Source organism: Pan paniscus, chromosome 6 (genome assembly GCF_029289425.2).
Source record: "Pan paniscus chromosome 6, NHGRI_mPanPan1-v2.0_pri, whole genome shotgun sequence".
In the NCBI taxonomy this organism is placed as follows: Eukaryota; Metazoa; Chordata; class Mammalia; order Primates; family Hominidae; genus Pan; species Pan paniscus.
The window spans coordinates 48,365,203-48,385,716 of record NC_073255.2 but is presented as its reverse complement, the minus strand read 5'-3'; the positions used below and the strand labels follow the sequence as shown (position 1 = coordinate 48,385,716).

Sequence of the window (20,514 nt, the reverse complement as noted above, 5' to 3'; positions counted from 1 at the left end):
TTTTTGTGCAATAGTAGGTTTTATGTAAATAAAATACGGAATTAATTTGGCTTAATAAATCTTTAGTCCATTTACCCCATTCCTTTCTTGTCTTTATTTTCATATATGTATATATATATCTGAAATAATATAAAGAATTTTTATTTTATGACAATTTTGTCATTTCTTTAATATCACCATAATTTAATATAATGAAACATCAGTTGATTGCAGTCTTAGGAATAGATGTTTACTTTCATTTAATCTTTGCTTTTTTTGGTTAAAGCAATAAACAAAAACTCTCGTTTGAATTTTTCAGAGTAAAAAGTCTATTTTGTTAAATCTTGCAGCACCTGTGACATAATTCTGGAAAGTATTTTCCTTATATAGTGTTCTAGAGTAGAGGTTTATAAGTGATATGTTTTGGATCTATTCAAGTTCCATGAAACCCCTCAGAAAGTGTGCAGTGGGCCAGGCACAGTGGCTCATGCTTGTACAAATCCCAGCACTTTGGGAGGCAGAGGCAGGCGGATCACTTGAGGGTCAGCACTTGGAGACCAGCCTGGCCAACATGGTGAAACCCCATCTCTACTAAAAATAGCTGGGCTTGGTGGTGCACGCCTATAATCCCAGCTACTTGGGAGGCTGAGGCACAAGAATCACTTAAACCTGGGAGGCGGAGGTTGCAGTGAGCCGAGATCACACCACTGTACTCCAGCAAGACTGTCTCCAAAAAAAAAAAAAAAAAGGAAGAGAGGAGGGAGGGAAGGAGGAAGGAAGGAAGGAAAGACAGACAGAGAGAGAGAAAGGAAAGAAAGTGTTCTGTGGATGGGGTTTTGTGATTGGACCTCCAGTCCTCTGTACCAACTTTCACCAGAGTTACTTGGTTTTTATTTGTTTTAACTACTACACTTAAAATTAACATTTTATTTTAGGAAAGGGTTGTATGAGTGTTTTTTTTTTTTTTTTGAAGTTTAAAAGTGTTTTAAAGCTCAAAAGCTATATCCCTCATTTTGCATTTGAGCGAATTGAGACCCAGAAAGGGCTGAGTTAGTTTCCTTTTTTAATTTTGAAATATGTATACATTGTGAAATGGCTACATTGAGCTAATTACTATGCATTACCCCACATTTTTTTTTGTGTGTGCCAACACTTAAAAATCTACTCTCAACAATTTTCAAGAATACATTGTTACTAAGTGTAGCTGCCAAGTTGTACAATAAATCTCTTGAATTTACTTTTGTCTAACTGAACTTTTATATCCTTAGGCCAGCATCTTCCCCCCATACTCCCTATGCCCAGTATCTGGTAACTACCAGCTCTACTCTCTACCTCTATGAGTTGAGGTTTTTTAGATTTCACGTATAAGTGAAATGATGAGTTATTTGTCTTTATGTGCCTGCCTTATTCCACTTAACACAATGCGCTTCACGTTCATCCATGTTGTCATAAATGACAGGATTTCCTTGTTTTTTAAAGACTTGAATAGTATTTCATTGTGCGTATATGCCACATTTTCCTTTTTTTGTTTTGTTTTGTTTTTTTTGAGACAGAGTCTCACTCTGTCGCCCAGGCTGGAGTGCAGTGGTGCAATCTCAGCTCACTACAACCTCCACCTCCGGGGTCCAAGTGATTCTCCTGCCTCAGCCTACCGATAGCTGGGATTACAGGCCACATTTTCTTTATCCGTCCATCTCTTAGTGGACGCTTAACGTTGATTCCCCATCCTGGCTATTGTGAAGGATTGAGTGACTTTAAAGATCAAAAAATGTTGGCAGAGCCAAGGGTGTATAGTTAAGTTTTCAATTCCCAATTTTTTATTCTTTCTGTCATATATAATAGTGCCTCTTGGTAGAAGTTGAAAGGAAAAATTGGTCTGAATGTGTACTTAATCCAAAACTTAACTTGAAGTATATTTTTTTCTTCTGCTGTTTAAGAAGCATATGTATTTTATTTTATTTGAGACAGTCTCACTCTGTCGCCTAGGCTGGAGTGCAGTGGCGTGATCTCAGCTCACTGCAACCTCCGCCTCCCGGGTTCTAGCGATTCTCCAGCTTCAGCCTTCCGAGTAGCTGGGACTACAGATGCGCACCACCACGCCCAGCTAATTTTTGTATTTTTTAGTAGAGACAGGATTTCGCCATGTTGGCCAGGCTGGTCTCGAACTCGTGACCACAAGTGATCTGCCTGCCTTGGCCTCCCAAAGTGCTGGGATTATAGGCATGAGCCACCATGCCCAGCTGAGAAGTATATATATGACTAAATTAATGTGGCTATTATTTTGGGCAAGTTCTGGTTAATTAAGAATTCTATCTGCTAAGCTGGTTGAGATTTCACTGTAGTTAGATTTTGCTTAATATAAGTTTGTGTCTGTTGTTAATTATGTAAATCCTTTCCTATGGAATGGAAAACAGCTAATTACCATTTTAATCTAATAGATTCTTGTTATGCAGATATTTGTGCACATTTGGAATAGATATGTTTCAAAAAAGCTGATTATAAAGCCAAATTTTATATTATGAGGCTTAATTTTCCCATTGATTTTCATTTTAAAATCTAATTTGGGTTCCATTGGAGTGCCGGGGTGTGGTGTGTTCACTGGGCCATGGTCCCTGTTGCCCTGCTGGATTGATGTAGAAATTTTGAGTTTAGAGAACCAGAGTTTTAAAGTCCCATAACTTTGCATCTTCAGGTAATGTATACTGAATTTTTCTGCTCAGTTAAATGTATAAGAGGAAAATTCAGTCTGTCGTTTTGTTTTAAGAGCAAATATCCTATCATTATGGGGTTTATATACTCCTTTAAAACTTCTCTTTTTTTTTTTAAGAGAATAATTCTGATTTCTTCAGAATCTCCTGGAGAAGTAGTATTAATATAATGGAATACCTTTAAAATACATATGTTGCTCTAGTGAACCTTAATAACTGTGATTTTAAAAGAAATCTACCTTTAACAGATTTATTGTATTGTCTCAAATTTTCTAGATATTTTTTGAGATAAATATATAACAAATGATTTTTCATTCATATTTCTGCTTCATTATAAACAGAGAGCCAGGTAGGGCCTTACTGTAATACTCATGCAAATATAAAGTCACTTTGAAGTGTTTTTATTTTCTAAGTAGTTAATATAGATCGAATAACTGAAGTGTTCCAAGAATTTTGTGTAAGGTTTTTTGTTTGTAAATAGAGCAGATTTCAGCTTACAACTGTAATAGCATCAACCACAGCTCTCATTAGATTTTGGATGTTCCTTTTTTGAATTTGAGGAAAGCTGGGTGGAGTTACAGCTAGTACTTGGGGGTCTGTGACCAATGTGGATCTGCTCTTCATGTGCCTATTGAAGAAAGAAAGAGAACCACTGGATTAAAATTAGAGGGGAAAATGATTTCTTAAATTTCAGTCATTTTCTCATTTTGAACATTGGTATTTATACTTTGTCCCATTCTGCATTGGGAATTTTAAAACTTGAGAATAGAGATTTTTGCCCCATTTCTTCATTAACTGTTCATCTTTTAGTATATGGTTTTTTAAGTATAGTTTTTCTGACAGCTACAATGTTTCCCTCTTCTTAATTTTTATTTTACCAAGTCATTGCTCCAGTGGTTTTCAAAAGGATGGAGTATCTTTCTCTCTTTATGTGACCGTCCTGTATGAAAAAAGTTTTCCATATTAATTGAAACTAGCCTCATTTTCTAGAGAAGAAACTATAATGTGACACTTTATTTGTTTGTTTATTTATATTTATGAGACGGAGTCTCACTCTGTCACTCAAGCTGCAGTGCAGTGGTGTGATCTCGGCTCACTGCAACCTCCGCCTCCTAGGTTTAAGCGATTCTCCTGCCTCAGCCTCCTGAGTAGATGGGATTACAGGCACCTGCCACCACACCCAGCTAATTTTTGTGTTTTTAGTAGAGACGGGGTTTCACCATGTTGGCCAGGCTGGCCTTGAACTCCTGACCTCAAGTGATCTACCCACCTCTGCCTCCCAAAGTGCTAGGATTACAGGTGTGAGCCACTGTGCCCAGCCCTGAAAAACATATCTTTAATAATATTACTGTGATCAAAATGAAAGTTTTTTAAACAGTAACCAGAAAGCATACTACATTTCCATATGATGATCCAGTAAGGAGAGAGAAGGGAAAAATGAAAAGGGCCTTAGAGCATTAGCTCACTAATACCACCCTCCCAAAACGCACACACCTTTTTGAAGGCAGTATCGCCATCTAGTGGCTTTTCAGAACATTGTTATTGAAAGCAAAACTAAATTTTCCTAAAGTTGAAGGTATTAATGAGAGAGGAAGATAGTATTACCATATTTTATTCTTTTGTGTTTTGTGTTCCCTAAAACATTGACTGCATTCATGATAAGTGCTTGGTTGATGCTGATCTGGGAGAAGGTGATCTTCATCTGGAGGATCCTCCTGATGCAGATGAGTGCAGGGAGCTTTGGGGATTCTAGGTAATGAAAAGGATCTTCTGAGAATCACTAGACAAGATTGGAACCATGGTAATAAAAAAATTACTAATAACAGATGAATGACAATAAAATTATTAAACAAGCTTCGGGAAAGGAGATCTCATTTAGATCATTGACTTTTAACTGTAAGATCAAGATTAAATTGTTCTCCCTTCAACTCTAATGGAGTAGTCTTCATTTTTGAGCATATAAAGTGGAAAGAATTCCCCCCTCCTTCTGTTGGGGGTATATCATCCAAGACATTACTGCTGAATACTTACAAAACTGAATTCCAATCCTTGATCTTTCTTCTGGTCTCCAGACCTTTTGTTCATTGGAAATCTCTACCCGGGTGATTTGGGTACCCTAAATTAAACCTTGTTACAAAACCTATCTATTTCATTCTCCAGAAAAATGTCTACTCCTTTTCCTTTATTTCCTGTTTTAGTTAAAGGTTTCCAGTCACCTTCTCATATAGGCCATTTGTAAATAGAATTGTATTGGTTTTTCTGTCCTCTGGTCTTTCTCCCTTATGGTCTTCTCTTCTGCCATTCCAGCCCCCCTGATAATAGCAATGTTGAACTATTTGTAGTTCCCTAAACTTGCTGTGCTCTTGAATGCCTTTGTGAATCTACATAAGCTGTTTCTTTTGTATGTAATTATACTTCCCACCTGAGTTTGACAAATTTTTTTTTTTTCTTTCAGTGTGCAATTCAGGCCCTACCGCCTTTGAAATCTGTCCTGAATCCCACAGGCATCATTGGGCACATCTTCTTTTATGTGTTTAGAGTATATTATTCATTCTATGTATTATTTATAGTACATGATTATAATTTATATTACCACCATTTTTCTTTTTTTTTAAGAAAAAGAAGGGAAAAGGAAAGAACAAACTTAACTAACGTTTGTGTACATCACTTTATTTTACATAGTTTCCTTTCACAAGAATTATTTTAAAAGAAAGTTGTTTGAGATGGATGATGTAGGTATCATTCTTATGTACATTTTAAAGTTACAGAAGTTTAGAAAATTTAAGTGCATTTGCAAGATCACACAACCAATAAGTAGTAGAGCTCAGGATCTTTTGACAGAAAGATTATTTTCATTATATGGGAGTGCTTCTCTGATAAGACTCTGAATTCAGCCTTGATTACCTAGAAGTATCTTCCAGGTAGAGAACTCTAGGGGCCTCTCAAGTCTGCTTTAGAGGTACCATTAAGCTGATGGCAATTTTTAGAGTTCTTTTGTAGTAAAGGGTCTGCTGAATTTTGCTTTTTGTCTTTGCATCCTCCAAATATATTTTTGACAAATGAGTTATGCTGTAGGTTTAATCTTCCAGCAGATTAGCAAGTTATGTGATATTTCTACTTTTGAATCTCCCTTTGTCATATTGGATTTAATTATATTTTAAGCAGTTTGAAAGCTCTTGAAATATCTAATGAGAAATCTATAAACAAAAAATATTTTGATAGCAACAAATATTTAAAATTACCTGTAATTTTTCCCATGAAAGTTATATTAAAGTCTGATGACTTTTTTTTTTTTTTTGAGACGGAGTTTCGCTCTTGTCTCCCAAGCTGGAGTGCAATGGCGCAGTCTCGGCTCAACCCAACCTCTCTCCTGAGTTCAAGCGATTCTCCTGCCTCAGTCTCCCAAGTAGTTGGGATTACAGGCACCTGCCACCACACCCAGCGAATTTTTGTATTTTTAGTAGAGATGGGATTTCACCGTGTTGTCCAGGCTGGTCTTGAACTCCTGACCTCAGGTGATCCACCCACCTTGGCCTTCCAAAGTGCTGAGATTACAGGGGTCAGCCACGGCACCTGGCCTGACTTTAAATTTTAATACTTGGTTAATCACTTAAGGTTTAAGGAAAAACAAAAGAATTGTTTGATTTTGTTTTCTAATATGTTACTTTCCTGGCAGACAAAGAAATAGTGTCTGCCTTCTTTTCAAAAATATTAATGAGATTTACAAATGAAAGTATTTAGCAGAAGGACTGGCCTTGGTGGCTCTTGCCTGTAATCCTAGCACTTTGGAAGGCCAAGATGTGAGGATTACTTGAGCCCAGAAGTTCAAGTCCAGCCTGGGCAACATAGTGAGATCTCTATTTTAAAAAAAGTAGAAATTGAAATGCACAATAGTTAATGTTAAGAGCATTATTTTTGGGTCTTTACAAAGTTTAGTTTCTTGCCATCCAATAACAACTTATTGAAGTTACTAAATTTCGTTTTCCAATTTAATGGCAGAAGGACTGTGTGTGTGTGTGTGTGTGTGTGTGTGTGTGTTTGTGTTTTCCTGGGTTATTGAGTTTATTGCTTGGAATTGATCTAATTATGTAAATAAAGTGGAGTGGTTCATTTCACTTTTAGATTTTTCTTTTTTGTGTGTACACATTTATTTGATAACATCTAAGAACTCGACTATATGTTTTTCAGTCCTGTTTCTTTTTCATTGTGAGTTAATTTGCTTTTTGTGCAAATACTGGGTATAGACACACCACAAGAATGTAATTTGTTTTTTAATCCATGAAAGAAAAAAGCATCGTATATGTAGTGTCACATCAGTTTGCTTCTTCTTTGTGTGATCTAAACAAGATCATCTCTACGATGTTGACAGTTGGTAGCCAAATCTAATAGCGCAAGTTTGAAATTCATTTTTGAGGATTCCGGATTTTTTTTTTTTTTTGGAGACAGAGTCTTTCTTGCTCTGTCAACCAGGCTGGGGTGCAGTGGTGTCATCTAGGTTCACTGCAACATCTGCCTCCTGGGTTCAAGCAATTCTCATGCCTCAGCCTTCTCAGCAGCTGGGATTACAGGCATGCACCGTGATACCTGGCTAATTTGTTTTGTATTTTTAGTAGAGGTGGGGTTTCACCATGTTGGCCAGGCTGGTTCCGAACTCCTGGGCTCAAGCAATCCTTAGGCCTCTGCCTCTCAAAGTGCTGGGATTACAGGCATGAGCCACCACGCCCGGATGGATTTTCTTTTATTTGTCTGTCTTTGGATAATGTATTTTCATATTACAACGTGCTTTAATTTTCCTGGGCTTTAAATTTCCTGGAGCCAAAACATAGTTTCAGTCTCTTTTACTTTTGTCTTTACATTTGTAAATGGTTAACGGGATTTAATATTAGCATCCTAATCATAACATGGATTTTTGTTTGATAGTATACTATATTACTGAATTGGGTGATACCTGAAATTGTCCTTATTCTCTTCTAACTCCACCTATGTTGGAACTTGCTTTTATGATTAAATACTTCTGTCTGCACACTTTCTCAATATTTGCTTTTTCATTAGAGAGGTAGAAAGTGAGGCATGGTACCTATTATGCAGAATTTTTGAGTAAATCATCAGGTGTTTTTCCTCGTCCTTAGTAACAGTCATTTTCATTTGTCTTTTGTCATTGTTACCTTTTAAAAGCTTTTTAAAAAATAGTTTATTAAAAATATTTAAAATACAATTAAAGTACCACTAACTTCTTTAAAGTTTTCTTGCCAGCTCTGTTCTCTCTCTGGCTTTATCCCCTTTCTCTGGAAAATGAACATTTGCTCACCCGCCTCAGGGAACTGAGGGTTTAGTGTGATTGGAACAAAAACCAAATGATAATGGATTTTATAGGCCTTGTGTAGGTATTCTCTAGATGGAAGCAATGTGTACTATAGCCATAACATATTCATGTTTCATTTCACGCTATCACTTTGGAAAGTGGTTTGGCCTTATATGTCTGGAAAGCAAGAACAATCACTTAAGAAAGCTGTTGCAGTAAATCTAAATAGGATGATTATAGCTAGAGCCAAGGAATGGGCACAGGTAGTGGAAAGACAGATTAATTATATCATAAGGATGTAGACTTGTTAGAACTTGATGGTTGAATGTGTTGTGAGATACATCCCTGCCTCCACCCCCTACTGTAAGGTTTCTGCTTAAGCAACTGGATGAATGATTTGTTGGTTAGGATAGTCTAAACTTTTGTAACAAAGAGAACCACAAAAGTTAGTCGCTTAAAGAATGAGAAGTTTATATATGTATTTCTCACTTAATAATCTTGAGTGGTGGCTGGGCATGGTGGCTCACGCCTGTAATCCCAGCACTTTGGGAGGCTAAGGCAGATGGATCACCTGAGGTCAGGAGTTCAAGACCAGCCTGGCCAATATGGTGAAACCTCATCTCTACTAAAACTATAGAAATTAGCTGTGTGTGGTGGCAGACGCCTGTAATCCCAGCTACTTGGGAGGCTGAGGCAGGAGAATCGCTTGAACCCAGGAGGTGGAGGTTGCAGTGAGCCGAGATCACGCCACTGCACTCCAGCCTAGGTGACAAGAGCAAAACTGTCTCAAAAGAAAAAAAAAATTTTTTTGAGCAGTTGTTGCTTACCCCTGTGCACAATTAAGATTATTTAACCATACCACCAAGTCAAATGGTGACTGCTTCAATACAGCTATTCAGAGAAGAAGATTGGAAGATCTGTCATCTTCTACACATGCCTTCCAATGCTGGTGCCAGAGGTGAGAAAAGAGGAGGGAGGAGAGTAATGAGCCAGGCCTAGAAATGACACTTATCGCACGTGCTTATGTTTCACTGGAGAGCACTTGGTCATGTGGCCACACCTAACTGCAGTGAGGATGGGAAATGTAGCAGAGCTGGACAGCTGCCATAGAAGGGAGGAATAACAGATTTTTAGAGGGCAACTATGAGTATCTGCCACGAATGGTGAGGCTGTTTGCTGAGACAGTAAAGAAGAACAGAGATGCAGTTTGTAGCAAAAGGTAATAATGTAGGTACTTATAGGACTTCTAAATTTGCTTGTGTAATAAGAATGGGCAAGTAAGACAGCTGATCTTAGTAAGATGACAGCATCAGTTGGGAAAAAATTGGTTTTGTTTCTCTATAGCACTGTGATGATAGAGGAATTTAAAAGTTATTTTTCTTGGAAGATACCAAAAGGAGGAAAACAGGAGTTCAAATAGAAAGGGGGAAAGAGCATGAGAGAAAAGATTGTGTTTATTGTTATGTAGTTATGTTATATGAAAGTATTAATAAGTTAGGCAATGCATATGTAGGGTGAGGAATTTAAAATAGCTGAGTGCTACAAAGCAAATAAAATAACGACTATAGTGTCAAAGTAGGGGTGGTAGTGGATAATTGGGTAATTTTCATTAGGGGAGTTAAGATAGGCCTCTTTTAGGAAGTAAATTGGAGCTAAGACAAGAGTGATGAGAAAGGGAAAACTTAATGAAGACCTGGGCCAAGAACATTCCAAGTACAAAGGAGAAGGAACTCAGTACGGCCTGGGAACAGACTTGGGAGGTTTAAGGTCAAAGGTTGCCCAGTGTAATAGGAGGTAAGATCCTTGCTGTACAGTCTTATCAACTGAAGTAAAGTTTAAATTTTATTTGATTGCAGTGGGAAATCACTGGGCAGTTTTAAGCAAGCAGTTGATACCTGGTTTTATGCTTAATAAAAAAACTGAAAAGAAGTTAAGGGTAGCTGGGCATGGTGGTGCATGCCTGTAATCCAAGCTACTCCAGAGGCAGGAGAATTGCTTGAATCCAGGAGGCAGAGGTTGCAGTGAGCCAAGATTGCGCCACTGAATTCCATTCAGGGCAACAGAGCGAGACTCTGTCTCAAAATAAATAAATAAAATAATAAAAACAAAAACAAAAACGGGCAGGGCGGGTGGGGGGGTGCAATTAGAGATGGAAGCCAGGAAACCAGTTAAGATATTGTTGTGGTCATACCAGTGAAAAGAATAATAGCTTGGACTAGGTATTTGGATTGGGGATCTATTTTGGATGTAGAATTGGCAGAAGTTGTTTGGAAATTTGAGGGAAAGATGAATCAAGAATGACACTTGGATTTTTGACATCAAAAGCTGGGTAGGTGTTAGAAAATAGATCCCAGATTTCTTTTGTAGGTTTGATAGATTTTTCTGCAATGGATTGTGAATGTCTTAAAGATGACATGGCATTTTGTGTATATGATGAATTTAGTTTACTGAAGACTCTCTTTGTCTCAAAACAGTATAAATTATAGTATAAAAGAAGTACATGGGAGGGTTGCCTTCAAGCAGGAAGAAAGAAGTACATGGGAGGGTTGCCTTCAAGCAGGAAGAAAGAAGTACAGACTTTATCATATGTTGTTGGAAAAATGAAACATTTTAGAGCTAGTTTAGGTATTTCATTTTATATGATTTTTTTTCACTTAGAGTAGTCTTTAACAAAGGCAGCAACCCTGCTTTATAAATTTTAACTGAGATTATCTAGAACCCCCAAATACTTCAAGGATCTAGGATTTTGTTCTGTTTTTCTATATATATCTAGACCAATAGGAGGTTGAAAACGTGCCAGCCAAGGGGCACACTCCTTTATCACACTGCTTGGTTTGTTGTGGATACGGTGCAGCTTATCAGGCCTTAAGGTAGGGAAGGCCATAACCGTATCTCATCTTCCCTGCCCTCCATCTCTGGAATTCCTGGGATTGCTTTTTGTGTTTTGTTTTGTTTTGTTTTGTTTTTTGAGACAGAATCTCGCTCTGTCACCCGGGCTGGAGTGCAGTGGCGCAATGTCGGCTCACTGCAACCTCTGCCTCCAGGGTTTAAGCAATTCTCTGCCTCAGCCTCCCAATTAGCTGGGATTACAGATGCATGCCACCACGCCTGGCTAATTTTTGTATTTTCAGTAGAGATGGAGTTTTACCATCTTGGCCAGGCTGGTCTTGAATGCCTGACCTCGTGATCCACCCACCTCGGCCTCCCAAAGTGCTGGGATTACAGGCATGAGCCACTGCACCCAGCCTTCTTGGGATTGTTCAGAGGCAAAGTATTGGAATCTATAAATGAACAGATAGTCTTTGATCTCTACTCCGTTGACACTTCCTTGAATGTAAAAATAATTTTTAGAGTGTGGTACTTTTTGTTTTATAAAAAGTGTGTATCAGTCTGAATGTTTGTTTGCTTCATAAATCAAAGCATTTCCATATTTTTGAAATTACATTAGTGTTTTAAAATTCAGCTTCCTAGATTAAATTTTACAGTTGAATGTTTTCTCTCAGTATTTTGCCTAGTTCTTATTTCTTGTCTAACAGAAACTAAGCATTTGGAAAGGCCATTAATTAGTACACGTTAAATATTTTTCTGTACAGTTAGAAATATATTTCATGTGGTTTTGTGTTTAATTTTTGAAAATTTACTATTTTCACGTCTGAATTAATAAAACATTATAGCAATTAATAAAAAGTATATTCTAGTTTGCTAAGGTGACTGCTAAATATTGCATTAGATGATGCTACATATTGCTTAGAATTTGATATACAATATATAAAATAATCTTTTACTTATTCCTTTTTAGTCACCTGAATTTGTTTAGTTTCTCTACAATTCAACATACTTTTAATTTTTAAGATTTTTAAAAAAATACGAGACACTAAAAATATTTTTTAAAGTAAAATAAAAATTAACTATTTGTAGATAGATTTATATAAATTTAAACATTTCCTTGAGCCTAGTTATCCAGTTGCACTTTTATAACACCATTGTATAGGTTTGATATACTGATAGATCCCTTGATGTGTTTGAGAAACTAGTTGTCATAATTTTTACAAATTTTGTTCTTCCACCCAAGTTAATCATGTGTCATCTAAAGTTAGAGGGCAATATACATTAAGGTGCCTGACCTGTGCCCAGCATTGTTCTGGGCTTTGTGTGTGGGGTTCATAATAAAGAATGTTACGAGGTTTTTTAACTTTCTGGGAAAATACAAAATAGGGAGTTAAGACAGGTAAGTATGATGTAAATTTAAGAATGTGAAGATAAATATATTATTAATAGAGATTAGACTTTATGAATATGCATCTTTTACTGTGTTGTAAAGGAAGTATAGCACTTGAATGAGAAAAATAGGGAAAGGATTTTATTAAAAGGGGATAAGGCAGCTGGGCACAGTGGCTCACGCCTATAATCCCAGCACTTTGGGAGGCTGAGGTGCGCAGATCACCTGAGGTCAGGAATTTGAGACCAGCCTGGCCAACATGGCGTAACCCCATCTCTACTAAAAGTACAAAAATTAGCCAGGAGTGGTGGCGGGAGCCTGTAATCCCAGCTACTCAGGAGGCTGAGGCAGGACAATCGCTTGAACCCGGGAGGCGGAGGTTGCAGTGAGCTGAGATTGCGCCACTGTACTCCAGCCTGGGCGACAAGAGTGAGACTGCATCTCAAAAAAAAAAAAAAAAAAAAAAAGTGGGGGGGGGGCTAAAGCATAAAGAGGTGAGTATAATTTTAAAGAATTACTAAGTTCAGTTTAACTAGAGTAGCTAAAATTTGGAAGACTTGCTCATTATGTGAAGATAAGTGATTCCAGTAAACAAGCAAAAATCACTGAGAAAAGTACATTAATAATGTTAGAAAAACCTAAACTTAATTTACTATTAAAAATATTCATCTTATTCTGTCCTCTTTTCAGAATTTTTACCAAAGTCAAATGTTTTTGCTAGCTTTGGAGCACTGTTAACTATAGTCCTATCTGTGGTAATGCTATAATGCCCAAATTGATAGTTTTATAATGCTAGTGCTTAAGTTATTTGGAGAAATTTGGCTGGATGGGGGCAGAGCAGGTCAGGCAGATCTTACACTGCCTGGAACTGCAAATCTATAGATGGCAAGAGGGAATTGCTTTCTAAATTGAATGCTCCATTTCCTTAACAAGACTGGTCCAGGACCAAGCCAAGCTTAGGTAAATGGGCTTGGAATACAGCCTTTCTGGGGAATTTGCTATGGCTTTTGAGTCCTTGTGATTTGGAAAACATCTGGATATAAAGAGATGTTTATAGCTGATCTGAATATATATGTGATCTCCCTGAAGTAAGTAACTACAGATCAGCCGAAGAACCTCCTCTGACTACTTAGGATTCTCTTCAAGCGTGTCAATCAGCTAGAACATGACCATTCTCTGAGCGTTGAACACTTTACATTGCCAGATAATTTGTGCTGTTTTCGTCAAACCTGACCCTAATATAACTTGACTAAATAATCTTGTCTGTGGCAAATAAAGAGGTAGCAGTATATTTATGTCCTCTTTTCGGAAGGTGATAAAGGAATTATTTGATAAAGTACGATATGTATTGCTACTTTGCAGAGTAGACCTCAAGTAGATACTTGAGTAGACACTCTGCATTTGTGTGCTTTTTTCAAATATTCACACACTACAGTGGGTATGTGAATCAGTGAAAAATTGCCAAAAATATGATCAATTGAAAACTTTTGTTAGGTGGTCTCTATTTGAACTATATCTTGTCATCCATTAGTAATTTAACAAGATTTGATCAGAACCAGTCAACGCTCTTTAAATCAGTTAATCCCATTAAAGGTTTTTATGGAAAGGAAAAACAGTACTCAACAATTGAGTTGATACTAAAGCTTTGCTTTGACCAAATTGCAGTTAATACCAGTAAACTACTTTTTTTTTTTGAGACGGAGTCTTGCTCTGTCACCCAGACTGGAGTGCAGTGACGCTATCTTGGCTCACTGCAAGTTCTGCCTCCCGGGTTCACATCATTCTCCTGCCTCAGCTTCCTGAGTAGCTGGGACTATAGGCACCCGTCACCACGCCTGGTTAATTTTTTTTTAGTAGAGATGGGGTTTCACCGTGTTAGCCAGGATGGTCTCGATCTCCTGACCTCGTGATCTACCAGCCTCGGCCTCCCAGAGTGCTGGGATTACAGGCGTGAGCCACCGTGCCCAGCCTATCAGTCAACTACTTTTTGTTTTTATCTTCATATATTAAGGGAATTTTTAGTTAAACAGGTTGCCCTCACATATATTTTATGATCATATATTAGATACCTTTGGATGTCTGTATTTTTTAGTAGGCAGATGAAAGTGTTTTTAGTTAGGATTATAGGGATTGCTTTAGTAAAATAATATTTCCTCAGAGAATTTCTCTTACTCCAACAAATACTAACTCTAAAGACTGTTTTCTGTGTTTTTTAGTCGGCCGTATACTAACAAGGTAATTACTTTATGGTACCGTCCACCTGAACTGCTACTGGGAGAAGAACGATACACACCAGCCATTGATGTTTGGAGCTGTGGGTAAGATAGCCTTATTTACTGGTTTATTTTACTTGAAACTTTTGGTAGTGAATTAAAATAGATCATTTGGTAATGACGGGTATTTTTTCCATTAGCTGTATCCTTGGCGAACTCTTCACTAAAAAACCTATATTTCAAGCAAATCAGGAACTTGCACAACTAGAATTAATAAGGTAAGCTGCTGATTATAATATTGGTGGGAATTGGGAGAGTGTCATACTCCACAGGAAATTTAAACTCCCCCAAGTTTGTCTTTTCAGGAAGAGAACAACATGGTTCTCTGGAGGGCTTATGACTGCTAAATGGAGGACAAACTGAAATGTAGGCACTTTGATACTTGTTCCAGTGAAATTAAGGATATCAAAGCCCCTGGGTGGGTACATGTGTATGTGTACATGCATGCGTGCATGTGTGCGTTTTTTTTAAGTCAAAGGACTTGAGGCCCAAAAGATAAGACTGGCAAGGAAGAGTAAATGTAGGAGAGAATGAATGCTAGGTACATATTTTTTAATTATGAAAGAAATGAAAAATTCATGTTTTGGGGTATTGTTTAAAAATACTCTTGTAAATACACATATTTTTATGTGTATTTACGTGTCTATATATGTGTGTATACACACTAAAATACATGCATATACCCCCTAGCGTAGGCCTTCATTATTTGGAGCCTATCATAGGACCTAGTTCATAAGCAATTACTCATACATTTTAGTCGCTTTTCTCCTTATCTTTTATTTTATTTTATTATTTTATTTTTTTGAGATAGAGTCTCACTCTGTCACCTAGCCTGGAGTGCAGTGGCATGATCTCCACTCACTGCAACTTCTGCCTCCTGGGTTCAAGCAATTCTCCTGCCTCAGCCTCCCGAGTAGCTCAGATTACGGGTGCCCACCACCACGCCCAGCTTATTTTTGTATTTGTAGCAGAGACGGGGTTTCACCATGTCGGCCAGGCTGGTCTTGAACTTCCGACCTCAGGTGACTGCCCCCTGCCTCGTTCTCCCAAAGTGCTGTGATTACAGGCATGAGCCACCTCATCCAGCCCGTCTTATATTTTAAAATAATTTTAATTTTAAAAATGGGCTTTGGCCAGGCATGGTGTCTCACGCCCGTAATCCCAGCACTTTGGGAGGCCTAGGTGGGTGGATCACCTGAGGTTGGGAGTTCGAGACCAGCCTGACCAACATGGAGAAACCCTGTCTCTACTAAAAATACAAAATTAGCCCGGCGTGGTGGCCCACGCCTATAATCCCAACTACTTGGGAGGCTGAGGCAGGAGAATCGTTTGAACCCAGGAGGCGAAGGTTGCGGTGAGCCAAGATTGTGCCACGGCACTCCAGCCTGGGCAACAAGAGCGAAATTATGTCTCAAAAAAAAAAAAAAAAAGGTAGGGGGGCTTCAGTTTCATATGTAATAATGTAAATGTGCAACTTATAAAATTTCCATGAAAGTTTCAAAATATATATGAAGTTTTTTAGGAAAGATATTGATAGGGGGTACAGATTTACAGAATTTTACTTTACCGACTGAACAAAATGAACATAAAGCAACAAATAGTAACCAGAGAAGGACCTCAACATCATATCATAAACAGACAAATTGAATCAAACTAAAAATCTGACTATTGCCCTTTTTGGTGGTTAGGCAAGGTTTTTACTATAGGGTACAGCAGGGAAAGATGAGTGCCCTAGTTAGAGCCTGCTTCTTCTCTGGGGATAACTTGGCTATAGTCAGAAGTACCCGAAGCCAGAAACTAGTAGTGCTTCAACTCCAAAGCAGCCAGTTGCCTCACTTTTAATAAAATTATGAAAAAGAAGAAGGGAAGGGAAGGAGTTCACCTGAAACATAGACAACTTTTATGTTACTTTTTTTTTTTTTCCTATTTTTTGAGACAGTATCTCACTTTGTTGCCTAGGCTGGAGTGCATTGGGGCAGTCATGGCTCACTGCAGCCTTGACCTCCTGGAGCCAAACAATCCTCCTGCCTCAGCCTTCCAAGTAGCTGGGACCACAGGCATGCACCACCATGCTGGGTGATATTTTTTTTTTTTTTTTTTTTGAGACCGGCTTTCTCTATGTTGCCCAGGCTGGTCTCCAACTCTTGGACTCAAGCGATCATCCTGTCTCAGCCTCCCAAAATATGTCTTACCTTTTTAATTGTGTGATAGACAAGTAAAAAGGGTTAAGAAGAACTGATACTCTTGGAAAAAAGAAATACACCTTTCAGTGCTAATTGGGCATTTACAAAAGTTAGTTATATATTAATAGAGGAAGAAACTCCAAAACGTTGAAATACTACAGGCTAAATTCTCTAAAATAGAATAAAACTAGAAATTAATATAAACATGGAAACAACAAAGTCTCTTAACTATCTAAAAATTTACATATGCTAAAAAATCCTGGATTAAAGAGAAATCAAACTTTAAGACAGGGTTGTCCAGTCTTTTGGTTTCCCTGGACCACACTGGAAGAAGAATAGTTGTCTTAGACCACACATAAAATACAGTAACACTAATGATAGCTGATTGATAGGCTAAAAAAAAATTCCAAAAAAAAAATCTCATAATATTTTAAGAAAGTATGAATTTGTGTTGGGCTGCATTCAAAGCCATCCTGGGTTGCATGCAGCCCATGGACTGTGAGTTGGACAAGCTTGCTTTAGAACATCTAGGTTTAAAAAGAGTGATAAGTATAAAAATCCATGGGCTAATAACCCTGTGCTTAGGAGAAAATCACAACCTTAAATATACTACTAAATAAGAAAAGGAAAGCAAATTAATTAAGCATTCTACAGACAAACTAGACAAAAGCAGCAAAATAAACCCAGGAAATAAAAATGAATTATAGTACATAAAATGTAAAATTTATGAAGAAACCTATGACCTGGTCTTGGGTTTATTCACACATATATGCAATATAAATTAGTCTACTAGTTTAACTTCGTATGAAAAGAGAGTATAAAGAAATTAAAAGACTGAGTGCGGTGGCTCATGCCTGTAATCCCCGCATTTGGAAGGCCGAGGCAGGATCACTCGAGCCCAGGAGTTTTAGAGCAATATAGTGAGAACTTGTCTCTACAAATTAAAACAAACAAACAAAAACAACAACAACAAATTAGCTAGTCATTGGAGTGCGAGCATGTGGTCCATACTACTCGTGAAGCTGAGGTGAGAGGATTACTTGAGCCCAGGAAGTCGAGACTGCAGTGAGCTAATGACACCACCACATTCCAGCCTGGTTGACAGAGTGAGACCATGTCTCCAAAATAAAAAAACCAGCCCCATTATTTTCTTTGATAAATTATTGCACATCTTTTAGAAACCAGTACTTGTAATGTTCTTTAAACTATTCCAGAACATAAGAATAATTCAGTACAAGCTTTCTTATTCAGTCTTCTCTTGAAGAGTCTTATTAGATTAATTGATGCTCTTCATTCCCTCTGTAAAGAAAAACTGGCTTGATAACATGGCAAGCTGAATGCTTGTAGCTAGTAGGCTGTCACTTTCTAGTAAGACTATGTATTTATCCCACCAGTTGAAGAGTATGCTGAACAGGAGGTAGTTGTTAGTTTTCAATTTTTATGCTTTTTATTATTATTATTACATAGTTTAAGCGTAGATACAGTGCTTTACAAAAACTTTAAGACATTGCTGTCTAATTAGGGATGGACAAGTAATTGTGTAAGTTAGAAAAGTTATAAAAATCCAAGATGTATTAGATTGCTTTGAAAGTGTTTTTAATTTCTAGATTTATTTAAAGAAATCAAAACTAAAAATCCTTGATGATGTGTTATGGGCGTGGTTTGTACAAGAGAGCTAATACAGAATTCCATTCACTGAATCCTCTGTTCAAAGAGAAAGCCTTGGCCTTTGTCAGAAGATGGGAAAACAAATGTACATTTATAAACTTTCAGTTAAAATAAAATGTTTAAATTATATACCTGTGTATCTTTTTTTTTAAACGATTCCTTCTAACCCATTTTTTTTTTGTTAAACCCAACCAGCCAACTCTTGGTCCTGATTGTATTGGAAACTAGGGCTTCTATTAAAGATAGTTAACATCTATTTAGTTCATATACAATATCAGCATTATTCGAAGAGTTTCACTTGAATTATCTCAGTTAAGCTTCATAACAACCCTATGTCTTCTCTTTATAGTTAAGAAAACTGAACCTTAGGTGAAGAATTTGTCCAGGGTCATAAAACTAGCAAGTGGCAAAATTGAGATTTAAACACTGCTAGGTGTTACCTTAGGATCTAAACTTTTAACCATTACTCCAAACTACAGGCTGGGTGCAGTGGCTCACGCCTGTAATCGCAGCACTTTGGGAGTCCAAGACGGGTGGATCACTTGAGCCCAGGAGTTCAAGACCATACTAGGCAACATGGCAAAACCCCGTATATACTAAAAACAAAAATTAGCCGGGCATGGTAGCACACACCTGTAATGCCAGCTCCTTGGGAGGCTGAGGCATGAGAATTGCTTGAACCTGGGAGGCAGAGGTTGCAGTCAGCCAAGATCGCACCACTCCACTCCAGCCTGGGTGACAGAGTGAGAATTGGTCTCAAAAAAATAAATAAATAAACTACATAGGAAGTAAAACTACCTGGAATCTTTTCTTTTACAAAATCAATATGACACACATATCGGTACTTGACAAAGACAACATGAAAAATTTTATAAGATATTAGGCCGGGAACGGTGGCTCATGCCTGTAATCCCAGCACTTTGGGAGGCTGAGGTGGGAGGGTCACTTGAGGCCAGGAGTCTGAAACCAAGCCTGGCCAACATGGTGAACGCCCCCATCCCCCATATCTACTAAAAATATAAAAATTAGGCCGGGCATGGTGGCTCATGCCTGTAATCCCAACACTTTGGGAGGCTGAGGCGGGTGGATCACTTGAGGTCAGGAGTTTGAGACCAGGCCGGCCAGCATGGCGAAACCCTATCTCTACTAAAAATACAAAAACTAACCGGGCGTGGTGGTAGGCGCCTGTAGTCCCAGCTCCTCAGGAGGCTGAAACACAATAATTGCTTGAACCCAGAAGGCGGAGGTTGCAGTGAGCCGAGATTGCTCTGCCGCGCTCCAGCCTGGGCAATTGAGACTGTCTCAAAAAAAAAAAAAAAAAGAAAAATTGTATAAGATATTAATCCAAGAATTCTAAGGGAGGTATTAGCAAATAGTATCCAGCTTTTTATCACAAAGTTAACTTGCAGAAAAATGATGGGAGCTAAGATGATATAGAGGGTCAAGAAATGTATCTCCCTTTAAGTGACATTTGAGCAGAGATCTGAATGAAGAAATGGCAAAGTATTAAAGACTCTGAGGCATGAGCATATTTGGTTTTTTTTTTTTTTTAGGAATATGTTCTCAGTGAACCATATGGGGGGAAAGCTTGGTTTATCCATTTTATAGCATGCTGTACAGTTACTAAGAAGGAAATAGTTGGTCAGGCACAATGGCTCACGCCTGTAGTCCCAACACTTTGGGAGGCCAAGGTGGGCGGATCACTTGAGGTCGAGTTCAGGACCAGCCTTGCCAACATGGTGAATCCCTGTCTCTACTAAAAATACAAAAATTACCTGGGCGCAGTGGTGTGTGCCTGTAATCCCAGCTACTTGGGACGCTGAGGCAGGAGCATCCTGCCTCAGGTAGCTTGAACCTGGGAGGCAGAGGTTGCAGTGAGTCGAGATTGTGCCACTGCACTCCAGCCTGGGTGACAGAGTGAGACTATGTCTCAGAAAAAAAAAAAAAAAAAAAGTTGATTTGGAGATAAAGAAATGGAAAAGCAGCATGAATAGTTACAGAAGGCTATATTGAGATTGATCTCATTTAGGTAAAACAAAAGACTCAAATTGTTAATCTGAACATGGACTTTCAAGAAGACTAGGGAGGAGAAATTTTTATTTTCTAGTTTATATATTTCGGCATGTTTTTATTTTGTTAAGATACTTAAAATTTTATAAAGAGATTCACCGGGCACAGTGGC

At 37.9% G+C, this 20,514-nt stretch overlaps 1 protein-coding gene across 4 annotated transcripts in view; it reads left to right on the top strand.

The window, feature by feature from the left end:
• The window catches only part of CDK13 (cyclin dependent kinase 13), a 146,665-nt gene that overhangs the window by 98,025 nt on the left and 28,126 nt on the right, over window positions 1–20,514 (top strand). For all 4 annotated transcript variants that reach the window (XM_003808700.7, XM_003808701.7, XM_034963997.3 and 1 more), the window contains exons 8-9: window positions 14,425–14,526; window positions 14,622–14,699. In XM_003808700.7, the coding sequence (XP_003808748.1) occupies window positions 14,425–14,526; window positions 14,622–14,699 (180 nt within the window). The remainder of the gene's footprint in view (window positions 1–14,424; window positions 14,527–14,621; window positions 14,700–20,514) is intronic.